Source organism: Cucurbita moschata, unplaced genomic scaffold, assembly GCF_002738365.1.
Source record: "Cucurbita moschata cultivar Rifu unplaced genomic scaffold, Cmos_1.0 Cmo_Scf00008, whole genome shotgun sequence".
NCBI classification, from domain to species: Eukaryota; Viridiplantae; Streptophyta; class Magnoliopsida; order Cucurbitales; family Cucurbitaceae; genus Cucurbita; species Cucurbita moschata.
In genome coordinates, this window is record NW_019268524.1 from 2,002,969 (window position 1) to 2,025,157 (window position 22,189).

The following is a 22,189-nucleotide window of genomic DNA, read 5'->3' on the forward strand; positions in this document are numbered from 1 at the left end:
GGATGAAGAGTGGAAAGGTTCCCTTTTTCCTATTTGGGTATACGTTTGGGAGGTAATTTTCAGAACAAAACTTTTTGGGACCCTATGTTCAACAAGGTCAGGAATAAGGTTGATAAATGGAGGAATTGTACTTTTTCGAAGGGTGGTGGGTGGACTCTTGCAAAATCGGTGACAAATAGCCTTCCTCTGTACTATTTCTCCATCCTCAAAGCTCAAAAGAGAATCATAAATGAAACTGAGAATATGGCTAGGAATTTCTTCTCAAGTGGCATTAGTTCGAAGTGTTCTTGTAGGAACTTAATAAATTGGGGAAAAGCTTCTCTCCCTCTTCAATATGGAGGCTTTTCAACAAAACAACAATTCCCTTCTTCAAATAGCTGTGGAGGTTTAATCGAGAAAACTTTGCTTTACGGAAGAGGGTGGTTTCTAGTATCATGGTGAAGACCCTCACAATTGGTCTACCCTCCCCCGAAAGGAGTTGCAAAAGGAAGGCCATGGTTTGAAATTGCAAACAACAGTAGGTGTTTTTTTTTTCAGTTTTGTGGACTTCAAGGCTCGTCTAGGGGAAAAAGATCAGGTTTTGGAAGAACAAATGGATTGTGGGAAAACACTTTGAAGGTTGTTTTTCCGGACATTTTGTATATGAGGCTTCCATTGTCAATTGCAAGAAAGAAGATTCAAGGGACTGAGATTTGGTCTTGAGCAGCGGGTTTTTTGGTAGGGAACTTGATAGTTGGTTGGGGTTAGTCCAGAAGCTTTATGTTGTCTGCTGGGGGATGGTGATGACAAGGGTCCCTTTCACTCGAAAAGGAAGTCTAGAATTCCAAAGAAAGTCATGGTGTTCTTATGGTCTTTAGCTCAGAGGAATTTAAACACAGAATCTCCTCCGAAGGACATGTAAACAGTGAAGTGTCCATTAACCACATCTTTCTACGTTGTCCTTTTGCCACCAAAGCTTGGTCTTTCCTTCTTGACATCCTTGGCCTTTCGGTTTGTATGCCCAAGCACGTTGGCATTTGGCAGTAGAAGTCCTTGGGGGTTGGAGCTTATCTAAACGGGCTGAAGTCCGTTGGAATTGCGCAGCTAGAGTGCGCCTAACATCTTTTGTTGGAAAGGACTCATCCCATGTTCGAAGATAAGTCTTCTTCTTTTGAGTCTTTTTGTAGAAGTGTACAGTACAACTCACTTCGTCTTGATGGTATGTTTTTTCAGAAGAAACTCATTTTTAATTATACCCTTTCCATAATTATTTACAACTGGAAATCTCCTCTTTAGTTTTCTGTGGGTAGGGAAACCCTCTTCCTCTAGCCCTCTTAGGTTGTTTATCCCATTTTTTTTGTGGTCAGATACCCAAGTTTTCAACAGTTATTATCTTTTCTAAAGTTGAATGTTCAAATTTTCAAAAGACTCAATGGTCGTTTGACGATAGATAGATGTAAAGTAAATTACAACCACGACAAATGATTCGAATATAGATAGGTGGAAAATAGTACGGAATTTACTCGTTTTGGGTTATTTCATCTTTTTTCTCCATGTTTTTTCTAAATTTCTTGTGTGTGTCAATTATTGCTTTTAATTTTTTCTATATATTATTTGTTTTGGGGATTAAAATCTTTGTGCCAAAAACTTACTGATGTCTAGATTGGCTACTAGCAATTACATATAATTCCATGAAAATTACAGGAATTATATAACAATTTATCCTCTGCATGTGTCTAGCACGTGTTAAACAAGGAGACAAGAGTCTTCGAAAAGCAAAATTTCAAACTAATTCTATATTTGTTTGTATAATTATTTTTATTAAATGTTTGAGCAGACTACTTGATATTAATTTATTTCAATTTTTTCAGATGTTTTTATTCTTATGGTATCCCATAGATATCACCATGCATTTAAGGATTTATGAGAATTTTTCATTATGACAGTCATTTTTCGTGAACTTATTTTAATTATATTTTTATTTAGAAAAGAAAAGGCAATTCTGTTGTCATAAATGTCTATCTACGATAAAAGGCAAAAGGGAAAACCAGGCCACAACCCATCCATAATCCAGCAAAGCTAAAAACTGGTCCTTGATCAGAACCCTCCCCAAAAAAGCGATTTAGAAAGCAGAAGCGGTGCTTTTTTAGAGCTTTTTAAGAGAATAAATCTGATTATATAAAAACAACAAGAGGTGAAAAGCCTACACACCATTCCCTTAGTATACCATTTCAAAAAAGACTGTATTTTTCACTCACTTTCCTTTACTCATTTCATCCATAATGATTAGACAATAATTCAAAAAACAAATCTCAATTTCATTTCATTTCATTTTATTTTATTTTCTCTCTGCCATTCCACTTGCTAAGAAAAAGCCTCCATAGGAACTTCTTTTCAGCTATTGCTTGGCTCTGTCTCAAAAAAATTGAGAAATGAAAGCTGAGAAAGACAGAAGCAGTATCATTTTGGTTTCACCATAAAAATTCCGCCATTTGCTCTGTTTTTTGTTATCTTCTTCATTTGCAGTGATGATGATGAGATTTGATCGCTCAGAATCCTTGGATTCTTTCAGTTCCATCTTCACTCCTAAAGGTAAATAATGCTCATAACCAAATACCCAGCAAGGAAATTATGTGTTTTTTTTTTTTTTTTTTTTGGATTCTAAAAGATCTCTGTTTTTCTTTCAGAGCAACCGAGCTCCACCACCATAGGCGGCTACAGCAAGGAGTTTCAGGCAATGTTAGACAGTTTGGAGGAAGAAGACAACAGTGAAGATGGCGGTGGAAGCAGCGGTTCGGCACCAGAGAGAAAACGCCGGCTGAAGCCGGACCAAGTGAAGGCCTTGGAGAGACATTTTGAAGTGGAAAACAAGCTCGAACCAGAGAGAAAAATGAAGATAGCTACTGAATTAGAGCTCGAGCCAAGGCAAGTAACAATTTGGTTTCAAAATCGCAGAGCCCGTTGGAAAACAAAGCAATTAGAGAGAGATTATGGAGTTCTTAAAGCCAATTACGATGCTCTTAAGCTGGATTATGATGTTCTTGAGAAAGAAAATGCTTCTCTTGCTTCAAAGGTAGTGAAAATAAACTCCATTTTCAATTTGGAAAACTGGGTTTTGGCCTTTTTGATGCTCTAATCTGATGTTGAAATGGAAATGGAAATTCGTTGGCAGGTGAGAGAGTTGAGGGAAAAAGTAAGCAGAGAAGGAACAAAGATGAAAATTCAAAGGGAACTGAAAGATGAGAAGAACTCATTTGTTTCCACTAATAACAACTCTTCTCTGAGTTCGATGTTGAATTCCTTTGAACTTTCCAGGAAAGTTTATGAGAATCAGACTCAGTTTACGAAGGCCATGAATGAGGATCAAAGCTTGTTTAATACAGAGGAGCCTTGCAATTTCTGCTCTGTTGATCAAGCTCCCTCCCTCCACTGGTAAACCCATGTGTTCTTCCATCTTCTTCAACTATTATCCTTCATCGTCTTATTTTTCTGTCTTGTTTAGACAAGATTTAAAGAGTAATTTCATGTTGGGATGAAAGTATAATAGTCCCATGCCGATTAAAAGTGGAGAAGATTATTATTAATACGACCATATGGAGAGACATACTCTTAACGTTGATCAAATTAAAGGCCTCTAATGTTCAGGTGTGCTATGCTTAGATTAATTTGGTTTAAAAGTATAATTCCTTTTAAGGCTTTTGGGGGAAAGTATTTGCACTCCAAAGGTTGAAGGGACGAGTATGACGTGTTTACGATCGAAAGACTTTGAGCTAAAAAGAGGGAGAGTGACAGGCGACAAAGCTCACACAAAGTCAGGCTTGTGAAAAGAATGGGACAAACTTTAGGGTTGTGAGTGAGTTGTAGAGCAAAATAAAGGTGGAAAAAAGGAAAAGGAAGAGAGAAAGAAAGAAAGAAAGAAAGAAAGTGGATTTTGAAAGCAAATGGGAAATGAAGATGAAAACTTCAATTTCCTTTTTGTGGAAATGTAAATGGAATTCATTCATGTTTGTTTTTTTTTCATTCATGCATGTTAAAATCATATAACTATAGCAAGCAACTGGGTCGGTGAGACTCGTAGGAAGGGTGGGACGGCCCGCTGAATTCACATCAGAAATTGGCAACATAAACACAAACGAAATCGTTGAATTGTGTACCTGACATTTTAACCCTTGATGTTTGGTATACCTCATTTTTAGTTTATACTGTTGTTGACATCTCTTCCAGACTTTCACGATATGTGAAATTGACCAAAATATCCTCGCATTACAGTTATCACTGCCGACAACCCTCAACCATTACTAGCAGCCATATTTGCCAACTTCGGCCCCTACTCTCATCTGAATCTTTAAAAATCACTATGTACACTTCGCTCCTAACCATGTTATAGCATTTCAAAATAATTTGATATTAGTATGGTTAGTAAAAAGGACTTCTCCCTACTCGATAGTTATATGCAGTAAGTCGTTGTTACTGCCTTTTACTTACATTCTCATATAACATCAATTTCAATTTCTCAAATCTTGCTTTCAAAACTCTCTTTCGAAATCTCTATGTCTCCGTTTTCTAAAACTTTCTTCTTGAACGGCGGTCAGAAGCTCGAGCATACGTCGCTTGGTCGTAGGCGACGCAAGAACGAATAGACTTAACTTACTTGCCGCTAAGAAGTGAGTGCTGCACAATCGCTAGTCCGCTGCCATCAAAGTGCGATTGTGACAAGTGGAGTGTAGAGTAAATCAAACAAATTTATGTGAAAAAAATGTATTTTAATCCTAAACTATTTTTTATTAGAAAATCCTAAAAAATGTATTTTTGAAGAACATATAAATTAAATTAGTAATCCAATAAAACCTTATTTTAGACGATAAAAAAAATGTTGTTTTAATAATAATAAGTAAATAATTTATATTTAAAAAAAATTATGGAGGTACAGAATCTCCTCACCACCGGGAAATTGTCATCCACTCCCTTCATACCAAATCCGAAACTACCAACCCGACCCGGCTCATAAGATTGGGCCTGGGCCCAGGCCCAGGCCCAATCTTAACTCGCCTCGTATTTGGTCTGAACTCCGCCTTCGCTCTGTAGATCGAAGAAGAGGGCAGAGAGAACCATCCATCTGGTAGCCGAAGAAATTTCAGATTCTTCGTTTTCGAATTCGAGAGTGAGGCGGAGGAGAGGAAAAATGGCGTTGGGGCTGATTTTGGGACTAGCAAGATCAATGAGGAGGAAGCGCACATCATCTTTGGACATTCTTTCGTCAAAACGAGCTCCACGAGATTACTACAAGGGAAAAAATTGCAAACCTACTGGTTTTCATACGCGCAAAGGTGTGGATAGACTTCCTCTTGCACTTGTATTGATTCTCTTATATTTTTAGGTTTTATGTTTATATCTTTATGAAAACGTTCGATGATTTAAGTATGATGTTTAGTTGATTTCACTGTAAAAAAGTTATTTATCTTTTGGTGCTACACTAATTCAGCATGACGAGTTTGAGTTAGTGCCGTTAAGATCCAGTTCTATACTAAATTAGCGACCGTGTTAGGAAGAACAAGTGCTTCTAGAGATGTGATGTGATTGTTAGGTTGCTTCCAATTTATTTTTAATTGAACAATATTTGGGGTAGAGATTCCAACCTCTTACCTCTCGGTCTATATACCGATTGCTGCTAAACTCATTTTAGCAGCGAGTGAGTTCTAATTCTAGATTTTAGTCTTTGAATGGTTATGGAAACTTCTACTAACTTCTACTGACTTCGGTCGAGAATAAGAAAAGAAATGAGATATCAGATTTGAAGTCTGTTTATAGGTTTCAAATTTGTACTTAAAAACCTAACAATTTCTTTCAGGTGGATACGTTGTGGTGCCAGAGAAACTGCCTAACTATGTCGTCCCTGATTTGACTGATTTCAAGGTATTTTTTTCCTCTTCGTTGTTTAATGTAAAATTTAGAAATGGTTATTTCTCCCTTCCCAACTCCATCTCTTTACCCCTAGTTTCATAACCTTTGTTTTTTGAAAATTATACTCGCATTTTCAACAAATTTTTGACGTAATTTTCATCTTTGCTAAAGAAACATTCAAATTCTTAACCGAATTCAAAAAACAAAACAAGTTTTTAAAAACTAATTTTTTTTAGATTTTTAGAACTTGTTTTTGTTTTTAGAATGCGACTAAGAGTTCCTAATGATGCTTGTGGAGAAAGCAGATATAAGGAACTTCTGTCTGCTGAATAAACTTTTTTGGGATTGTGATAGAGCAATAATAGCTTGCATCTTGATACCTTTGAAGCTTTGATCCTCCATTTAGTGATTCTGTATAATAAAACTTGCATCAATTTTAAAACAGGCAAGATGAACGCAATATCAATTTTCATGCTGAATTCTGGTCTGTCAACTACCATTATCATATTTAGATGTATATATTCGTTGGAAAGGTCAAAGTTCAAAATTATGTCATTGATTGATAATAGTTCTTGAACTATTAGTAAAAAACCAAATCCCACTCTTGATCCAATTCATCGGTATGTGTTTGTCAGTCACCTGCATAGTTTGATGTTCTCTTTTGCTGTATGGATTTCCGGGGTCGGGGGATGTGATGTCCCACATTGGTTGGGGAGGAGAACAAACCACCATTTATAAGGGTGTGGAAACCTTCCCCTAGTAGACGCGTTTTAAAGCCTTGAGGGGAAGCCCGAAAGGGAAAGCCCAAAGAGGACAATGTCTACTAGCGGTGGATCTGGGTCGTTACAAATGGTATCAGAGCCAGACACTGGACGATGTGCCAACCTTCTCGCTGTTCCCCGAAGGGGGTAGACACGAGGCGGTGTGCCAGTAAGGACGCTGGGCCCCAAAGGGGGTGGATTTGGGGGTGGTCCCACATCGATCAGAGGAAGGAAAGAGTGTCAGCGAGGACGCTAGGCCCCGAAGGGGGGTGGATTGTGATGTCCCACATTGGTTGGGGAGGAGAACAAACCACCATTTATAAGGGTGTGGAAACCTTCCCCTAGTAGACGCGTTTTAAAGCCTTGAGGGGAAGCCCGAAAGGGAAAGCCCAAAGAGGACAATGTCTACTAGCGGTGGATCTGGGTCGTTACAAATGGTATCAGAGCCAGACACTGGACGATGTGCCAACCTTCTCGCTGTTCCCCGAAGGGGGTAGACACGAGGCGGTGTGCCAGTAAGGACGCTGGGCCCCAAAGGGGGTGGATTTGGGGGTGGTCCCACATCGATCAGAGGAAGGAAAGAGTGTCAGCGAGGACGCTAGGCCCCGAAGGGGGGTGGATTGTGATGTCCCACATTGGTTGGGGAGGAGAACAAACCACCATTTATAAGGGTGTGGAAACCTTCCCCTAGTAGACGCGTTTTAAAGCCTTGAGGGGAAGCCCGAAAGGGAAAGCCCAAAGAGGACAATGTCTACTAGCGGTGGATCTGGGTCGTTACAAATGGTATCAGAGCCAGACACTGGACGATGTGCCAACCTTCTCGCTGTTCCCCGAAGGGGGTAGACACGAGGCGGTGTGCCAGTAAGGACGCTGGGCCCCAAAGGGGGTGGATTTGGGGGTGGTCCCACATCGATCAGAGGAAGGAAAGAGTGTCAGCGAGGACGCTAGGCCCCGAAGGGGGGTGGATTGTGATGTCCCACATTGGTTGGGGAGGAGAACAAACCACCATTTATAAGGGTGTGGAAACCTTCCCCTAGTAGACGCGTTTTAAAGCCTTGAGGGGAAGCCCGAAAGGGAAAGCCCAAAGAGGACAATATCTGCTAGCGGTAGATCTGGGTCGTTACAGGGGAGGCTTGGCTTGACTTGGAACTCGTAGTTGCATGAATTATTTTCCCGAAATTTCTTTGCACTTCACCATGTAGGATCCTTTGGTTGAATGCATTGCTTGGAGCTTTCTTTAGTTACACTATTCCATGCTATTGATGATTTGAAACTTGGTTATTTTAATGCTTTAGGTTATTTAGTACTATTTCCTTTATTGTTAGGATTAACATTCCAAGTTACCTTTTCTTGTGGATCAACGTGTACCTCAAACTTTCATTCACTTGTTTATTCTATCTCCTTTGTTCTTTTAATATAGGAACTTAAATTTCTTGTTTCGTGTTTAAAGAAAACACCATAAACTAAAACTTTCTTTTGTGTCAAGTTGACTTCCTAAGTGGATAAGACACTGATTACCGTTTTTAAATTCGATGGTTTAATCTCCATCCCTTCAATTGTTGGAAGTCAATGTAATGTTGAGTGACTTGTTCTTTGTTTGCAGCTCAAGCCATATGTATCTCAATGTCACATAGAAGCTAAGACTAGTGAAGCCGGTGAATCAACTAAATCATAAGCTAAGAGTTACGTGGTCTTTTCAGTCACGTCATGTTTATCGTAGACGATTAGGTCCAAATTGAGGCGATAAAACTTAGAGGTTTCGTTCACTCGAGATTGAGGGAAATGATGTATAAAGCCCTGGCTCATTTGAGTAGAAGAAAGCAGGCTTGTCCTGCTTCAAATTCTTGTTTTGGTTGGCTTTTTCTTCCAAGATATTCTTGAAATGTCAAGAGAAGACAACATTGTTGATCTTGACGGATGCAACTGCATAAATTTTCAGGTATGTACGGACTTTTGGTATAACTTTTTTAGTGTTTTAATTCTAAACCGTTTTTTTTTTATAAAAAAAAAAGCTTTTAAAAATTGTTTTTTTGAACAAAAAAACACTTAAAAGTCAAAGGTAAACCAAATAGGTCTGGGAGGAATATAGTCTACTCTTGTTATTTATATCCAATTTTAGTTCTTAATCATACCGTCTAATTATTACTCGAATTATTCCATAAAACAATGTCGTGGAGTGGGAGGTCTGAACATCTAGCTACTTTGTTCACGGTAGCTTCCTTAACTAGTTAAATTCTTTTCAAGTTAGCTCATTTCGAGTTTAAATCACATAGATACGATTGAGATGATTTCTATGTCGGTATTTTGATTTCTTGCTTGTAAATGTGGAATATATTCATGTCTAACTATTATTATCAAACAAGAATTATGCAAGGGTACTAAAAATGGGAAGAAAAATCAATTTATTCAAACTTCTAGATAGAATCTGCCCATTAGTCACAACTAGCATGGAGAAATATAGACTGCCAATGAACTTTCCAAGAATTTCTCTCAAAGTATCGTAGTCCAATATAAATATATTTGAAAGGTCCTATTTTGTTGGGTAATTCTTAATTTATTCCCAATCTTACTTTAGGGTCATTAATAATTTTTAAATTAGTCAATTCTAGAAATTCATTAGATTTTATAAATTTACCCTATTTAAAATTTTGAAATTTTCTAATAAATTTTATATTGAAATATGTGTAATATTTGACCATAATTTTTCTCTGCTTTTGTTAAATTGAAAATGCAAACGTGAAACATATTATTTTTTTCACTGTACAAAAAAAAAATTATAGAGAAAGTTGTAATTTTTACCATTTTTTTTCTCGTATACCGAACAGTGTAAAACCATGTTTTAGTGGTTACCATGGGTTTGATACGTGGTTTTGTATAGAAAAAGAAGCACTCCGTGTTGAGGAGTCATGAACGAGACATGTCGAGGTCAAGTATATTTTGTTTTAGTACGATTAGGGATCCAAAAAAATCGAAATCTTACCAACCTTAATTTTAATTACTAGAGGACAAATGAATTCACCACGATCATCGGAGAAGAAGGAAAAAAAAAAAAGACAAAACGGCGTCGTTCACGTTTTATTGAAGGGAAACAAGAAACCCTTTTTTCCAAAACCGACATGTCGTGTTTTAGTTTGACTTGACTTTTATTGGTTCAAATTGTGACAAGTATCTTTAAAGTCTCTTTCTTCTTTGTATTATCTTTCCACGTTGGCCGTCTCACAACCACCACGACAAGCAAACGTGGACATTGATTTTTAGCATTTTAAAAACATTCCCATTTTCATTATTATTAAATTAATTTAATTCATTTATTTTCCCCAACACCAAATCAAATAAATTATGAAAACAATTCATTTTGATGTATTGAGATTATTTATCTTGTAGTTATTTAAAATTTTTAAAATTATGATTTAATTGAAATAAACATAATGTTTTTATTTTAATAATCCAATTATAAATTGTTCAAAATATAAAAAGACTGAATTAAATAAGTTCCAAACAAAGTTGAATTAAAAAAAGAAAAAGAAAAAGTTAAAAATAAATTAAATTAAATAATACGGAAATGATACATTATTCATTTTTGTTAGCAAAATTCTCCACCACTTGGGTTTGGACTATTCTAATTCTACTTTAAGTATTATATTTTTTTTTACAATTTTGAAAAACAAAACCGAGATCAATATGTTTCTTACAACTAATTGGTTAAGTGTGATGCTCGAGTAAAACTCGAGTATAGGTATTTAATGAATCGAGACCACACTCGAATGAGAACAATCTTTAAAATATGATTCACTCAAGAAAATTTAAACGAATTGAAATTACTAAAGAACCCATGTCGATATGTTGGAGTTGACCTCATTATTAGAATACAACGAGTAGGTAACATGGTCATAGGACCCGTGTCGGTATGTTGGAGTTGACTTAATTATTTGAAACAACCAATAGGTAACACGGTCATATCATAACAGATGTAACTGTAGACAAAGCAGTTGAATTGTAGGGGATGCAGAGAAATGTCTGGCGTCTTGTCTAGTTTTAGAGGGGAATTTTAAAGAGTAATTAAATAAATAAATAAATTAGTTGAAAAATCGAAATTCTTTTGTAACAAAAGATTTGAAAATTTTAAGAGTTTGAATTCAAAATAATGTCAGTGGTTTTGTGAGCCAATGAAATGGCGCCATCTGTCCACCGTCATGCCGCTCTGTTTCTTAGAAATTCCAAAGAAGTCTCGTATGAACGCTCATGAAATGAAGCTTCACTTGCCCTTTTCACCAATACCGCCTTCTTTATATTTCAAATCCATTTCCCAAACCTCCATCTGCTTCCTCCAATGGCGAACCTCCACAAATCCAAGTCCGATTACGACGATCTCCGCCGCCACCGCCGCTGCTGTTGCTGCAAACGGCATCCCAAGCACCGCCAATCTCCCGGCGTTTGCTCCCTCTGTTTGACAGAAAAGCTCTCGCAAATCCTCTCCGCGACTACTTCATCGCGTAAAATCTCCGATTCTCTTTCTTCTTCTTCCTCCGATTCCTATTCTTATTACTCCTCTGTTTCCTCTTGTTCTTCCTGTTCTTCGCCGAATCGGCCTTACGATAAGGCTACGGCGTCTTCGATCTATAAGAAGAGTAGATCGATGGCGTTTGCGTCGCGATTTAGACGAGGAACAGATAGCGATAGTGGAAAGAAGAGTCACCTAGGGTTTTGGTCGAGGTTTCTGAATCGGCCGAGACGGAAGAGAATGGAATTGGAGGAGGCTTTGATGCACTCCAGATCAAGCGCCGTGGTGCAGGGGAACGTGCATGGCTGAACAGAATCGCCTCTCGCAACGCGAATCGTGATTTCTTCATCAGTTTTTTCTTTCTGTTACGAAACAATTGAATCCTCGTTAGGGTTTGAGAAGATTTCGTTTGATTAAACATGTAAATAATCCATACGAATTAGCGAAGAAATTGGCTTCTATTCGACGATGTCTTAGGCTTTAAGATTCCCCTTATTCAATCATTTTTGTTTTTAAAATTTTTAAAATCTTGTTTATTATTATTCCTTCTCTTTTTCTACTTTCTTCAAATAAATGCTTTAATTTTTCAAAACGTCCCATTTAAATTTTAAGAGGAAAAACAAAATCATCTACCCATCAACCTATTCTATGAGATCTACAAGTATGAACACAATTAAATGCTAAAAATTGAATAATTATATTGATAAACATTTGATTTATTATTATGAAAAATTATTAAATAACACTCCTCTACTTCTTAATTATAAATTATATGTAATTTAATTAGGTTAAGGTCTTAATTATAAATTATATGTAATTTAATTAGGTTAAGGTCGTAAATAATAGTTTCATTAGTTTAGTTATATATATTTTTTTAATGTGATTCAAAACTTTCATTAAAAAATATATAAATATAAGCGATTTAAATCTTATTTTCGCCTACATATATTTATCTATTTATTGAGTAAGATTTTTGATCAAATATATATAATATTTAAAAAATAAAAATTATCTAATGAACTTAGTTTTTTTTATTTTTTATTAATGATGAAGATTCTATTTATTTATATGTAACTTTTAATATATTATAATATCGTATTTATTTCTACTACAATGTATAAAAAAAAAATTGTATACATATATAATAACGATTGCAATTGTTTAAAAAAAATTGTTTGATGGTGGGCGTGTTTTAACGTGTTTTAAAATTTTCAAATCTAAACCACTTCCAATATTTTAATAGTCATTTTATTTTTTAAAATTATTATTTGAAACAATTTTGATCAAATGAAAATAATTTTTTCGGTAGAAAAATATATATTTTTTTAAGGAAAACTTTGGATTTAAAAAAATAATAGTAATATATATATATATTAATATATATATATATATATATATATATATATATATATATATATTAATTATTTAATTATTTAAGCTATTTTTGCATGAATATTTGCGTAAGAAAAGTCTAAAAGGGCATGAGCACCGATGCTTCCTTTTTTATGCAAATTGCAAAGAAATTGCCTTTTTATATATTTATAAACAAAGATGATTATTATAAGAAAATAATAATTACTTTAATTATTTAATCATTTTTAAACTTTCAATTCTTTTATAATAAATTTTTTAATTTAGGTTCTCCATCAAAACAATTTAAAAAAAAAATTAATTAATATATTAGTTATAGTTTAATAAAATTAATTTTTTAAAATAAAAGTTAAGACACTAAATTTATAATTTAAAAATTCGCCAATAAAATTTTATTCGAGAGCCCAATTTTTTCTTTTGTAATTAAATGTTCATTTAAAAAAATAAATAACTGTGCATGAGTAAAAAAAAATATTAATTTAACGAATTTGGTAAATTTTATGAAATTCTCGAAATTTTGCGATTCAATATTATTTATTTATTTATTATTATTATTATTTTTTGTACTTTTCTCTTTTAAGTAAACTGCTTGTGCTTACTGCTTAGGGCTCACCGATCTCCTGCAACTGTTCTCTGAATCCAATCGCAGCTCTCTCTTTGATCGTCCCTCGCCTTCAATTTCGTTCACGGCTCTCAATTTCATCGAGGTTCGTTCCTAATAATATGTTTGTTTTTAGGATTTGCTTTGCTGATTGAATGTTAGTTTTGGATTTGCTATCTTTCTCCGTCTCACGAATGATTCGAAGTGAGCAATGATGCAACAAATCTCTCTCTCGTGTTCGTTCCATTTACATTATGAAACCATATCTTCAATTGCGAACTTGTTTTTTTTAGAGAGAATGAATTTCTGTACGATTGATAAACTCTGCACTGCAACTCGTTGTTGGCACACGATTTTCTTTGAAATTCCACACTTGGTTGAAATCAAAAGGGGAAGAAAATTTGTTTTGATTGTTACGTTGTTATGTTCTTTGATAATGACATGATATACATACAAGAAGATTACTCTTGTTAACTTAATATGTGATTTGATAATTGGGGTTTTAGGGTTTTACGCTCGGAGGTGGAGAGATGGACGGTAGCGGAAATCGCCTTCTCCCAGCTGATGCTTTTCCATTGTTCCAGGAAGGTATCGGGTTGGTTTTATCTCGTTGGTCAGCTCTTCAGTTGGCGGTGGACAATGAGTGGGGTGGTCGCGACTCTCGTCGTAAAGTTGAACTATTGTGCTCTGATATTTTCACATGGTTTACTCAGAACAAAGGTGATTTTGCTCCTCCCACTTGAATAATATTGGTACTATCTACATGCACTGTTTAACTTTGCAAACAATTAAAATACTTTGTTTTACTATAAACATAAAAAAGAAATCCATTAAACGACGAGATCATTGTCTTATAAAGCTCACTGAGGCGTGCGCCTTGGCATGGCCCCTGCGCCTTGCTTCAAAGAAGCAACGTTCCCTTGATGAAGCGTGCTTGAGGTGTTGCTCCTCAAGCCTAATTCTTACCTTTAAGGGCTATAACAGATATAGTGCTTTTGTGTGCCTTGGGCTGTAAAGAACACTGGGTGAGATTATTTGTATGATTTCTTATTCACATCACAACGTTTTGTCTTTGATGTTCAGTTTGGTTAATTGATGATCTGAATTTTCTTCCTTGAAGAGATTCATTTAGTTCAAATTATTTTCAACTTTTCTAGATGATAGTTGATTTGTAGTGGAACTTGATACCATGAAAGCATAACGTTTTTGTCGTTTCTCATTTCAATACTTCATATTGCTTTTTCTATCTGAAAAAGTTACAATTTTTACCTTGCAGAGACACTATATATCGATGACTTAGAAATGATTCTTGATGAAACTATGCTTTCGTTGAACACTCAGGTTGATGATGGTAGCATTGAGGAGGTATATTTTATACCGCTCTCGATCCTTGTTTGTCTTTGAATAAAGCCCTCTTTTTCAGAACTAAGGTTAATAGCATACCGTTATTTTAAGACAGTTAATACAAATATTTGTTTGAACATTGTTGTTGAAATTTATTCTCTTAATCAAATAAATTTATTGTATATTGAGTTTAGTTGTTTACTAGTGGCTAACTATTCTCGATGAATGGCTTTTCTACCTGATTTGATTCTGGATGGTTTTCAATGTGACTTGTGAAACTTGAGTTCTGTTAGAGATATTTTGAAAATTTTGCTTCCACGTCTTAGAGTCTCGTTGCGTGATGCTTTTGGTTGGAATAGTTCGATATCCTATTAAACTTTTAGCTATTTGTTATGGCTAACTTCAGAAGATAGATGCTTGGAGGACGGTGGTGATGGTATAAATAACAACCTAGTGGAACACAATGTAGTTCGTTAGTTTTCGAATCTAATAACCTTTTACATCTAATCTCGAAGTGAATTTATTTTCTTTGTAGTCATTTTCTATGTTCTGTAGGAGTTGACTGGAAAAGCACTTAAAAAGTTCATAATTCTAATAGATCTGTCTAGTCACACTTTATATCTGCTCCACATTTACCTTGTTGCTCTATCTCTTTTGTTAGAATACTTGGTTGAAGCCGAAAAAATGAGATACCGAATACAAACAGAATTCGAGTATTTACTCTTATTAATGGATTTTTGTAATCTCATATTTAAAATCATCTCTGAGAAGTAAAATATGTTACTATGACGTAGCTCATTCGAGATTTGAGTTATTTACTCTAAATAATGTTTTCTCCCTAATGGAGCAGGTAGCTGAAAAATTGATTTTCATGCATGAGGAGTGTGTGGATGGTAACTTTAGCTCTATCGAAAGGTTAAGACAATCCCCTCTTCCACGAGGTGCTCATTCTCATGTTAGTCAGGTAATGTGAACTTTTGTCCTAACCAGTCGGTCGGTTCTTTCGTGGCTCGTTATTCAATAGTGTGATTTTGGTAGTGTTTGTTATTCCTTGAGTCTACATTGTCATAGCTTATGGTGAAAAAACTTGCAATTTTCAGAGAATCTTTCATTCATTGTACAAAAAAAAAAAAAACAAAGATTTGGCATTATCATCTAATCTTGGCATTGATTAATTTTAAGGCTATGAGTGATGATGAAGAAGAAGAAGAAGAAGATGATGATGATGATGGTGGAAATGGAGGCGATGGAATGAGAAATGATATGATGGTGGATGCCATACAACAACAACAACAACCCAGGGCTGTCAATCAGCCCCGGCGTCCAGAGGCCTCAGCTCCAGCTGAAGATGGATGGGTTCAAGTCACATCAAGAAGAAGTAGTAGGGGTACAAGAAATTAGTCCCAACCTCTCTCAAATTAATCCATTTTACTGCCCACTACCCATCAATTTTGTTTGGTGTGAAGATATATATATATAACATATTAGAATTCAGCTTGTGTTTTTGGAGATATCACAGGAGTATGCCATTGTTTTCGATTATCGTTTTGTTGATTACTTCTATACGTTCATCGAGTTTGGTAGTTAGATCGAGTAGCTGCATTCTTTAGTAACGTCCCGACACAGGGTTGACTTTATTAGAAGAACAAAAGGATTTTAGTCGGTAGATTGATGCCCATTTGAATTTTGGGTTCTTTCTTTTATTATAGATACTATCTTTATTAAAGAAATACTTAATTTCTTAATATGTTAGAATCCTATTTCATATCTCTATGTTCTTCGATAAATTTTCACTCGATATGTCGTCATTTCTTCCAACTCAAGTCTCTGATTTAATTTATATGAATTTATTAGAGGGCTGATTTAATTTATGATTTAATAACATTTAACTTTAATTTCTTAAATATTTATTTTTAATAATAGTTCTCTCACTAAAATGCTTAATACTATTATATTGTATTGGTTTAAATTTTAATTTTTATCTAATAATTTTAGATTTAAATACCATTACTCTTTAAAATTACTTTTTAAAATATTTTATTATAACAACTAACTCATTAATCATAGTATATATTATACTATTGTAGATAAATTATCATATATTTTAAATTTTAAATTTTGTATTAAATTTGATATACTAATAGACAGTGACCGTATCAATTGTTTGACTAAATATAAATTTAGAACAATAATTAAAATAAATAAATAAAATTCAATATATATATATATATATATATATATATATATATATATATATATATATATATATATTTTGCCATATTTGCAAGGATTTGAATATAATTTCCAATTGGCCCGAAAAAGATGATACGGTTGTGGGTCCGACATCAAATGACGTGGAGGACACGTGGAAGCATCCAAGTGTGGATCAGGATATGGTCACAAACTCTTGAGTATCCACAAATATAGCGCCTTAGAATCTCCTGTTTCCCGGTGTTCTCTCTTTCATCCTTCCATTTCGCATTACAGAGAGCTCTCAGCAGCTACCCACTCGGCAATGGCGGTCTCCTTCCTCTCTTCCGTGCCTTCTTTTCTTCCTCTTCTTCCTCCTCAAACCGCCATTTACCCCGCTACTGCACATCCCTTTCACACTGTAAGTCTTTGCTTTCGTTGTTGATGCGAACCGCATTCTGATAGTAATTGATGCCTGATTGCAGATTCTGTCGTGTGAAATTTCAGGCTAGAGTTCGTTGTGGTCAGATCAAAACGGATGCTATTGCAACCAACGAGGATCGGTTTAGTAGAAGAGATGTTCTTCAAGGTTTCGGTGGTACGATTGCCTTGGTGAGAGCTATTTCTTTTCTTTTTTTTTCCTGAATTTCTACATTGTTTTCTCCGTGCTAAGAGAAATGTGTTTGGCGAGTGAGTTAATTCGACTTGTTGCTTAGAACTCATAATGTAAGAACAGAGTGAACGATCAAACATTTGTATATGAGCTTGAATGAGTTAGAATGAAGTGATTATGAGTTTCTGCCAGTTTCGACCTCTTCTTAGGGATTACTTGTGAGCTCTGACCATATGGTGGAACCGGCTTTTGCTGCTGATTTAATACAGCGCAGACAGCGATCTGAATTTTTATGTAAGTTATATCAGTGTACAATATTGTTTTCCATTTAGCTGTTTGCTTCTATTTTCTATACAATGTCACCCATGTCCTTGTGGTTGAAACATAGAAATTTACTTATAAAGCATGTTCTCTCGACCATTTACTTATTTTGCCAAATTAAGCATAACTCAACTAATATAAAGCATGTTTTGGAGGTTTGTTTGTTCCCCCGCCCCACTGGTTGAACTGAAAAAATATATTATATATTTTACTTATTTCGCTTTTACGTTACTGATTGCAGCAAATATCAAGGGGACCCTTTTTACCACTATTAAGGTATTAATCGAATAAACCATTACTAGACTCGAGCTGATAGGCTGGTAGATTTCATCTTTTTTTGGTACATTCTCGACAAATCCTCTTATGTTAAGGTTTGCACATTTGAACTAAGATTCAACATGTGGCTATTAATGTGAAATAAGGAACATTATAGAGATTTGAGCTTTAAGACCTACAACATCACTAGATTAGAAACTTGTAGGTTCATGTACATTTGTCAACTTGAGTGTAGCTCAACTACTTAAGGTATATACCTCAACTGAAGTCAAAGGTTCAAAGCCTTACACCACAACAAAGGTTGAACCAAAAATATGAACAGGAGAAGTTACATTTAATCTTGTTATTACATTGTCAAGACATTTTGGTTTTAACTGCTACAGTTGTTTTAGCCTGCACATTGAAGTACCTATGTTCTTATAGTCAAACACTTGAGGCGATATTCATTCCCTTTTGTTCTCTGGTTACTTCAGAACAATCCAGACATCGTTCCCTCCCTTTTAACATTAGCTCTGAATGATGCTGTAACTTACGACAAGGTCAGACAAAAATTCTTCCTCTCTTTGAATTTACAAACTGTGCTTGATTTTACTGCATCAACGAACTTGATAGATAGGAAGGAAGATGCTAATATGATCTGTTTCAAGTTTTTAGGCTACTAAAACTGGAGGGCCAAATGGATCCATTCGCTTCAGGTACTACATTTTAGCTGCCATTGCCTTCTTTCTGAGAGAAACATTGAGATTCACATTCTTTTCACAAAAGACTTTTGCATGTCTGCATCAATCATGATTCACAAACAATTTTCAAGTATGGTATTCTATTATATTAACCTTCTACGTTTTTTAGTTCCAACATTCTTTTCAGTCATCATATGGTACTGTGAAGCATAAATAGTATAGTTCTATTTAACTAGCGTCTCAATTGTATAAAATAAATCCTTGCACTTTCAATAGTAAATCTATTAACTTCTTTCCATGCTTTCTGCCATGAAGTTCAGAGATCTCTAGACCTGAAAATGAGAAGTTATCTGCTGCTCTGAGTTTTTTAGAGGAAGCAAAGAAGGAAATAGATTCGTACTCTAAGGGTGGGCCCATTTCCTACGCAGATCTCATCCAACTTGCAGGTTTTACACCTTAACAATTTCCATCTCTGAACTACTTCATATATCGTCCAATTTCGTTCTGATACCCTTATTTCTTTGTATTTATTTATTTTTTGTAAATTTGAATCATGCTGGTAGTTAGCTAAGTTGTTAGTGTCAAAGCCCCTTAAAATTATAGAATCTTTCAGTTCCTAGTGGGGATGAGTTGGAGTAAGACGCTGTTTATAGTCTGAATTTGTATTCCTGTATTCTATTAATGCTACTTCCTTTTCTGAGTAAAAGAATAACAATGAGATCAAGTAATTTTCTCACTGCAGCACAAAGTGCCGTTAAATCCACTTTTCTAGCTTCTGCCATCAGAAAATGTGGTGGGAATGAAGAAAAGGGACAATTGTTATATTCTGCGTATGGTTCCAACGGGCAGGTTAGTTTCTTTGTATATTCATGCTGCATGAACATCTGAATGTACCACAAATATACTTAACTAGTGCATGCATGAGCCTGCAAAAGTGTCACTGGGTCACCCGCTGACAATCTTACTTAGACTCACTCTAACATCCATTCTCCCACTGTGGGCATGATTGGATGGATGTTTGAGTGAGGATCTTTCGGCAGTTCAACTAGAGGTTTGGCAACCCTCTATGTGTCTGATTCTCGAAGTCCACGTTTCTTCTTAAATCTACTAAGTCGTTCTTAGGTGACCAAAGCCATGCAATCAAACTGATCTTGTCAAGAGGTATTAGAGTGAATAGGTTATTCAGAAAGAATGTTTCTGGGTACCAAAGTTATTGAAATAATCTTGAAAAGTAGTTTCTTGCATCTGTTTATTCCCAACAGAAGATTGTGCCAACTCCATTGAAGAGCGTGTTTAAGTCATCACCATAAGTTGTTTGGGATTTCTTGGCCTTCATCCAAGTGGAAGAGAAAGAGACTTTGTTTTGAGAATTGCAGTCTGTGCATAAGCAGATAAATGCTCTAGGATAGTGCTCAATGAACTTTGTGTACAAAAGGTGTACATTTTCCTTATTTTTATTATTTGGGGCATAACACAATCAAAAATGTTTCCTTGTGCCTACAGTGGGGCTTGTTTGACAGGGAATTTGGAAGATCAGATACTGAAGTGCCTGATCCTGAGGGAAGGGTTCCCATCTGGGGGAAAGCTAGCGTTCAGGAAATGAAAGAAAAGTTCTCTAATATTGGATTTGGTCCCCGACAGGTATGTTCCTTAATTTAGTGTTCCATCTGAAATACTTTGCTGGCTTACAATAATCTGTCCATATATATATATCAAAAAACTTAATTGGTATCTGTATAGAAGTAAAATAAAATGAAAAATAATTATATGCCGGACGACTTTGAGCTCATACTTATGAAATCATCTAATAATGCCGTCTAGCAAAATAATTATCATAGAGCATTATTAGATTTAGGCTCTATGGTAATGCTGTCTAGCAAGATGAAATCTAAACACATTTCAACGTTATGGTAAATGCACTTCCCATAACCTAAACTGCCTTTTGTACAACAAATATAAAACTTGTCTCTTTTCATTTTCTTCATTAAGTTCTTGTTCGTGCAGCATCTCTTGAGGACTTCATGTCTGGTGTTTGTTTTTTTAGTCCAAATATATTCTTATAGAAGGATAGTTGACCGTTTATTATAAGGCAAATATTCTTATTACTCAACCGATATTTGCCTTACATTACGGCTTACCATATTTGCCATTTTATTAAAGGCAAATATATTGTATTCATTTATTATTCTTTCTTTTTATTGTTATTTCTATATTATTTGTAATTTACTGTATTTCTGTATTCTGTAAATGATTATAAATAAGAGAACTCTCCTCACTGTTTAGGTGTGGTAGATTCAGCAAATATTTACAACATCAAACAAATTGCATAGTGTATTTTTATCGGAGAGTCATTGTAAAATCAATCTAGCCATTTGATTCATAAAACATTCTCCGAATCCTTTGTCATTGTTGCCTTTTTCTTTCTTTTTTAATCATTTTTTACTTAACTCACATCTTAATAGATTATGCTTGGAGGATGAACTAATATTCCTTTTTGCTGGATGATTAATGTGCTTTGAAGTTAAAGAGACAAAACTACTAAAACAAAAGACTAAAAACATGTGTGGCTGAAATTATCTTTAGATGTTTTGTTTGTTTTATTAGTGATCGAATGCTAAAGGTTCATTCGAACTTTCATCAGCTAGCTGTTCTGTCAGCATTTCTGGGTCCTGATCAAACAGCAATTGAGGAATTGCTAGCCTCAGATCCTGATGTTCTTCCATGGGTCCAAAAGTATCAACGTAGCCGTGAAACAGTATCCCAGACTGATTATGAGGTGAGCACATGATTATTTACTTATTTCTTTTCAATTCAACACTAAAATAGATGAAACTTAAGTCCAGCCTTGAGAATGTCTAGTTTTGCAATCAATCTAATCAAGTCTTTACATATTTGAATCTAATATATATTTTCATTTGAACTTATATTCTCAAACTCGAATTTACCTCCAGGTTGATCTAATTACCACTCTGACAAAAATAAGTAGGTTGGGACAACAGATAAATTATGAAGCTTATACCTATCCAGTTCAGAAAGTTGATTTGACCAAACTCAAGTTATAGCAAGTTTCAAGAGGACAATGAAGCTTGAAGACGGCTACTCTCCCTTTTGTAATCGGTTGTACAGCAGGCATTTCGACAATTGTATGGGAAGTTGATTTGAAGGCTAATTAGCCATAGTTTATACAATTTGAAACATAAAATTTGTAATTTGTTATAATCTTCTAAAATACTTCGTTCCAATTCTATTCATTCTCGTAAGAGAATGGGACTTTTCCAAAGAATTACAGTGGCTTCCCCGCCCCCTCTGATTATGATTATGATTATGATTATAAGTCTTACGATTACGATTACGATTACGAGTCAAAAGTCTACACTGTAAGTAGGTATCCTAGTGTGTGACTATGCCCTCCAAAAGGGGAGAAAGCATTTAAAATTATACAACAATGGCGAAGTAATGGGCTATTTACTCCTAGTGTAATGAACTCTATAATTTACTCAAAGACGATGTATAACGGCTCAAACCAACCACTAGCAAATATTTTTCTCTTTAGGTCTTTCCTTTTGAGCTTCCCCTCAAAGTTTTTAAAACACGTCTGTTAAGGAGAGGTTTCCACACCCTTATAAAGAATGTTTCGTGCTTCTCCCCAAT

At 35.1% G+C, this 22,189-nt stretch overlaps 5 protein-coding genes across 6 annotated transcripts; all 5 read left to right on the forward strand.

The window, feature by feature from the left end:
* The first annotated feature begins 1,833 nt into the window (after window positions 1-1,833).
* Window positions 1,834-3,623, forward strand: LOC111446073 (homeobox-leucine zipper protein ATHB-5-like). The gene is made up of 3 exons (XM_023084733.1): window positions 1,834-2,571; window positions 2,667-3,052; window positions 3,152-3,623. The coding sequence occupies exons 1-3, from the start codon at window positions 2,508-2,510 to the stop codon at window positions 3,413-3,415; spliced, it is 714 nt and encodes a 237-aa protein (XP_022940501.1). The 5' UTR covers window positions 1,834-2,507; the 3' UTR covers window positions 3,416-3,623.
* A 1,424-nt stretch (window positions 3,624-5,047) lies between these two features.
* Window positions 5,048-8,600, forward strand: LOC111446078 (39S ribosomal protein L41-A, mitochondrial-like). Its single transcript, XM_023084737.1, has 3 exons — window positions 5,048-5,306; window positions 5,828-5,892; window positions 8,245-8,600. Exons 1-3 carry the CDS (start codon window positions 5,162-5,164, stop codon window positions 8,314-8,316), a joined length of 282 nt encoding a protein of 93 aa, XP_022940505.1. The 5' UTR covers window positions 5,048-5,161; the 3' UTR covers window positions 8,317-8,600.
* A 2,256-nt stretch (window positions 8,601-10,856) lies between these two features.
* On the forward strand, window positions 10,857-11,606 carry LOC111446076. The gene has a single exon (XM_023084736.1). It carries the CDS (start codon window positions 10,972-10,974, stop codon window positions 11,449-11,451), a length of 480 nt encoding a protein of 159 aa, XP_022940504.1. The 5' UTR covers window positions 10,857-10,971; the 3' UTR covers window positions 11,452-11,606.
* A 1,481-nt stretch (window positions 11,607-13,087) lies between these two features.
* Window positions 13,088-16,009, forward strand: LOC111446075 (pre-rRNA-processing protein TSR2 homolog). The gene is made up of 5 exons (XM_023084735.1): window positions 13,088-13,220; window positions 13,621-13,834; window positions 14,391-14,479; window positions 15,309-15,422; window positions 15,641-16,009. The coding sequence occupies exons 2-5, from the start codon at window positions 13,645-13,647 to the stop codon at window positions 15,857-15,859; spliced, it is 612 nt and encodes a 203-aa protein (XP_022940503.1). The 5' UTR covers window positions 13,088-13,220; window positions 13,621-13,644; the 3' UTR covers window positions 15,860-16,009.
* An 893-nt stretch (window positions 16,010-16,902) lies between these two features.
* LOC111445914 (thylakoid lumenal 29 kDa protein, chloroplastic-like) lies at window positions 16,903-21,821 on the forward strand. 2 transcript variants are annotated; one of them, XM_023084463.1, is made up of 11 exons: window positions 16,903-17,069; window positions 17,156-17,260; window positions 17,471-17,555; window positions 17,824-17,858; window positions 18,332-18,397; window positions 18,513-18,553; window positions 18,854-18,984; window positions 19,281-19,387; window positions 20,042-20,179; window positions 21,180-21,314; window positions 21,490-21,821. In XM_023084463.1, the coding sequence occupies exons 1-11, from the start codon at window positions 16,974-16,976 to the stop codon at window positions 21,598-21,600; spliced, it is 1,050 nt and encodes a 349-aa protein (XP_022940231.1). In that variant the 5' UTR covers window positions 16,903-16,973; the 3' UTR covers window positions 21,601-21,821. The 2 variants fall into 2 exon arrangements, with proteins under 2 accessions (XP_022940231.1, XP_022940232.1); XM_023084464.1 differs by having other exon boundaries at window positions 16,922-17,069; window positions 17,454-17,555.
* The last annotated feature ends 368 nt before the right edge of the window (window positions 21,822-22,189 follow it).

What these genes read in the sequence shown, in the direction of transcription:
- LOC111446075 (XM_023084735.1), top strand. Translation starts at nt 13,645, where the DNA reads ATGGACGGTAGCGGAAATCGCCTTCTCCCAGCTGATGCTTTTCCATTG. An exon ending in ATGATGGTAGCATTGAGGAG is followed by an intron (nt 14,480 to 15,308) that starts GTATATTTTATA and finishes CTAATGGAGCAG; the next exon opens with GTAGCTGAAAAATTGATTTT. An exon ending in CTCATTCTCATGTTAGTCAG is followed by an intron (nt 15,423 to 15,640) that starts GTAATGTGAACT and finishes ATTAATTTTAAG; the next exon opens with GCTATGAGTGATGATGAAGA.
- LOC111446078 (XM_023084737.1), top strand. Translation starts at nt 5,162, where the DNA reads ATGGCGTTGGGGCTGATTTTGGGACTAGCAAGATCAATGAGGAGGAAG. An exon ending in TGGTTTTCATACGCGCAAAG is followed by an intron (nt 5,307 to 5,827) that starts GTGTGGATAGAC and finishes AATTTCTTTCAG; the next exon opens with GTGGATACGTTGTGGTGCCA. An exon ending in CTGATTTGACTGATTTCAAG is followed by an intron (nt 5,893 to 8,244) that starts GTATTTTTTTCC and finishes CTTTGTTTGCAG; the next exon opens with CTCAAGCCATATGTATCTCA.
- LOC111445914 (XM_023084463.1), top strand. Translation starts at nt 16,974, where the DNA reads ATGGCGGTCTCCTTCCTCTCTTCCGTGCCTTCTTTTCTTCCTCTTCTT. An exon ending in ATGCTGTAACTTACGACAAG is followed by an intron (nt 18,398 to 18,512) that starts GTCAGACAAAAA and finishes TCAAGTTTTTAG; the next exon opens with GCTACTAAAACTGGAGGGCC. An exon ending in TTGGATTTGGTCCCCGACAG is followed by an intron (nt 20,180 to 21,179) that starts GTATGTTCCTTA and finishes AACTTTCATCAG; the next exon opens with CTAGCTGTTCTGTCAGCATT.
- LOC111446076 (XM_023084736.1), top strand. Translation starts at nt 10,972, where the DNA reads ATGGCGAACCTCCACAAATCCAAGTCCGATTACGACGATCTCCGCCGC.
- LOC111446073 (XM_023084733.1), top strand. Translation starts at nt 2,508, where the DNA reads ATGATGATGAGATTTGATCGCTCAGAATCCTTGGATTCTTTCAGTTCC. An exon ending in TTCCATCTTCACTCCTAAAG is followed by an intron (nt 2,572 to 2,666) that starts GTAAATAATGCT and finishes TTTTTCTTTCAG; the next exon opens with AGCAACCGAGCTCCACCACC. An exon ending in ATGCTTCTCTTGCTTCAAAG is followed by an intron (nt 3,053 to 3,151) that starts GTAGTGAAAATA and finishes ATTCGTTGGCAG; the next exon opens with GTGAGAGAGTTGAGGGAAAA.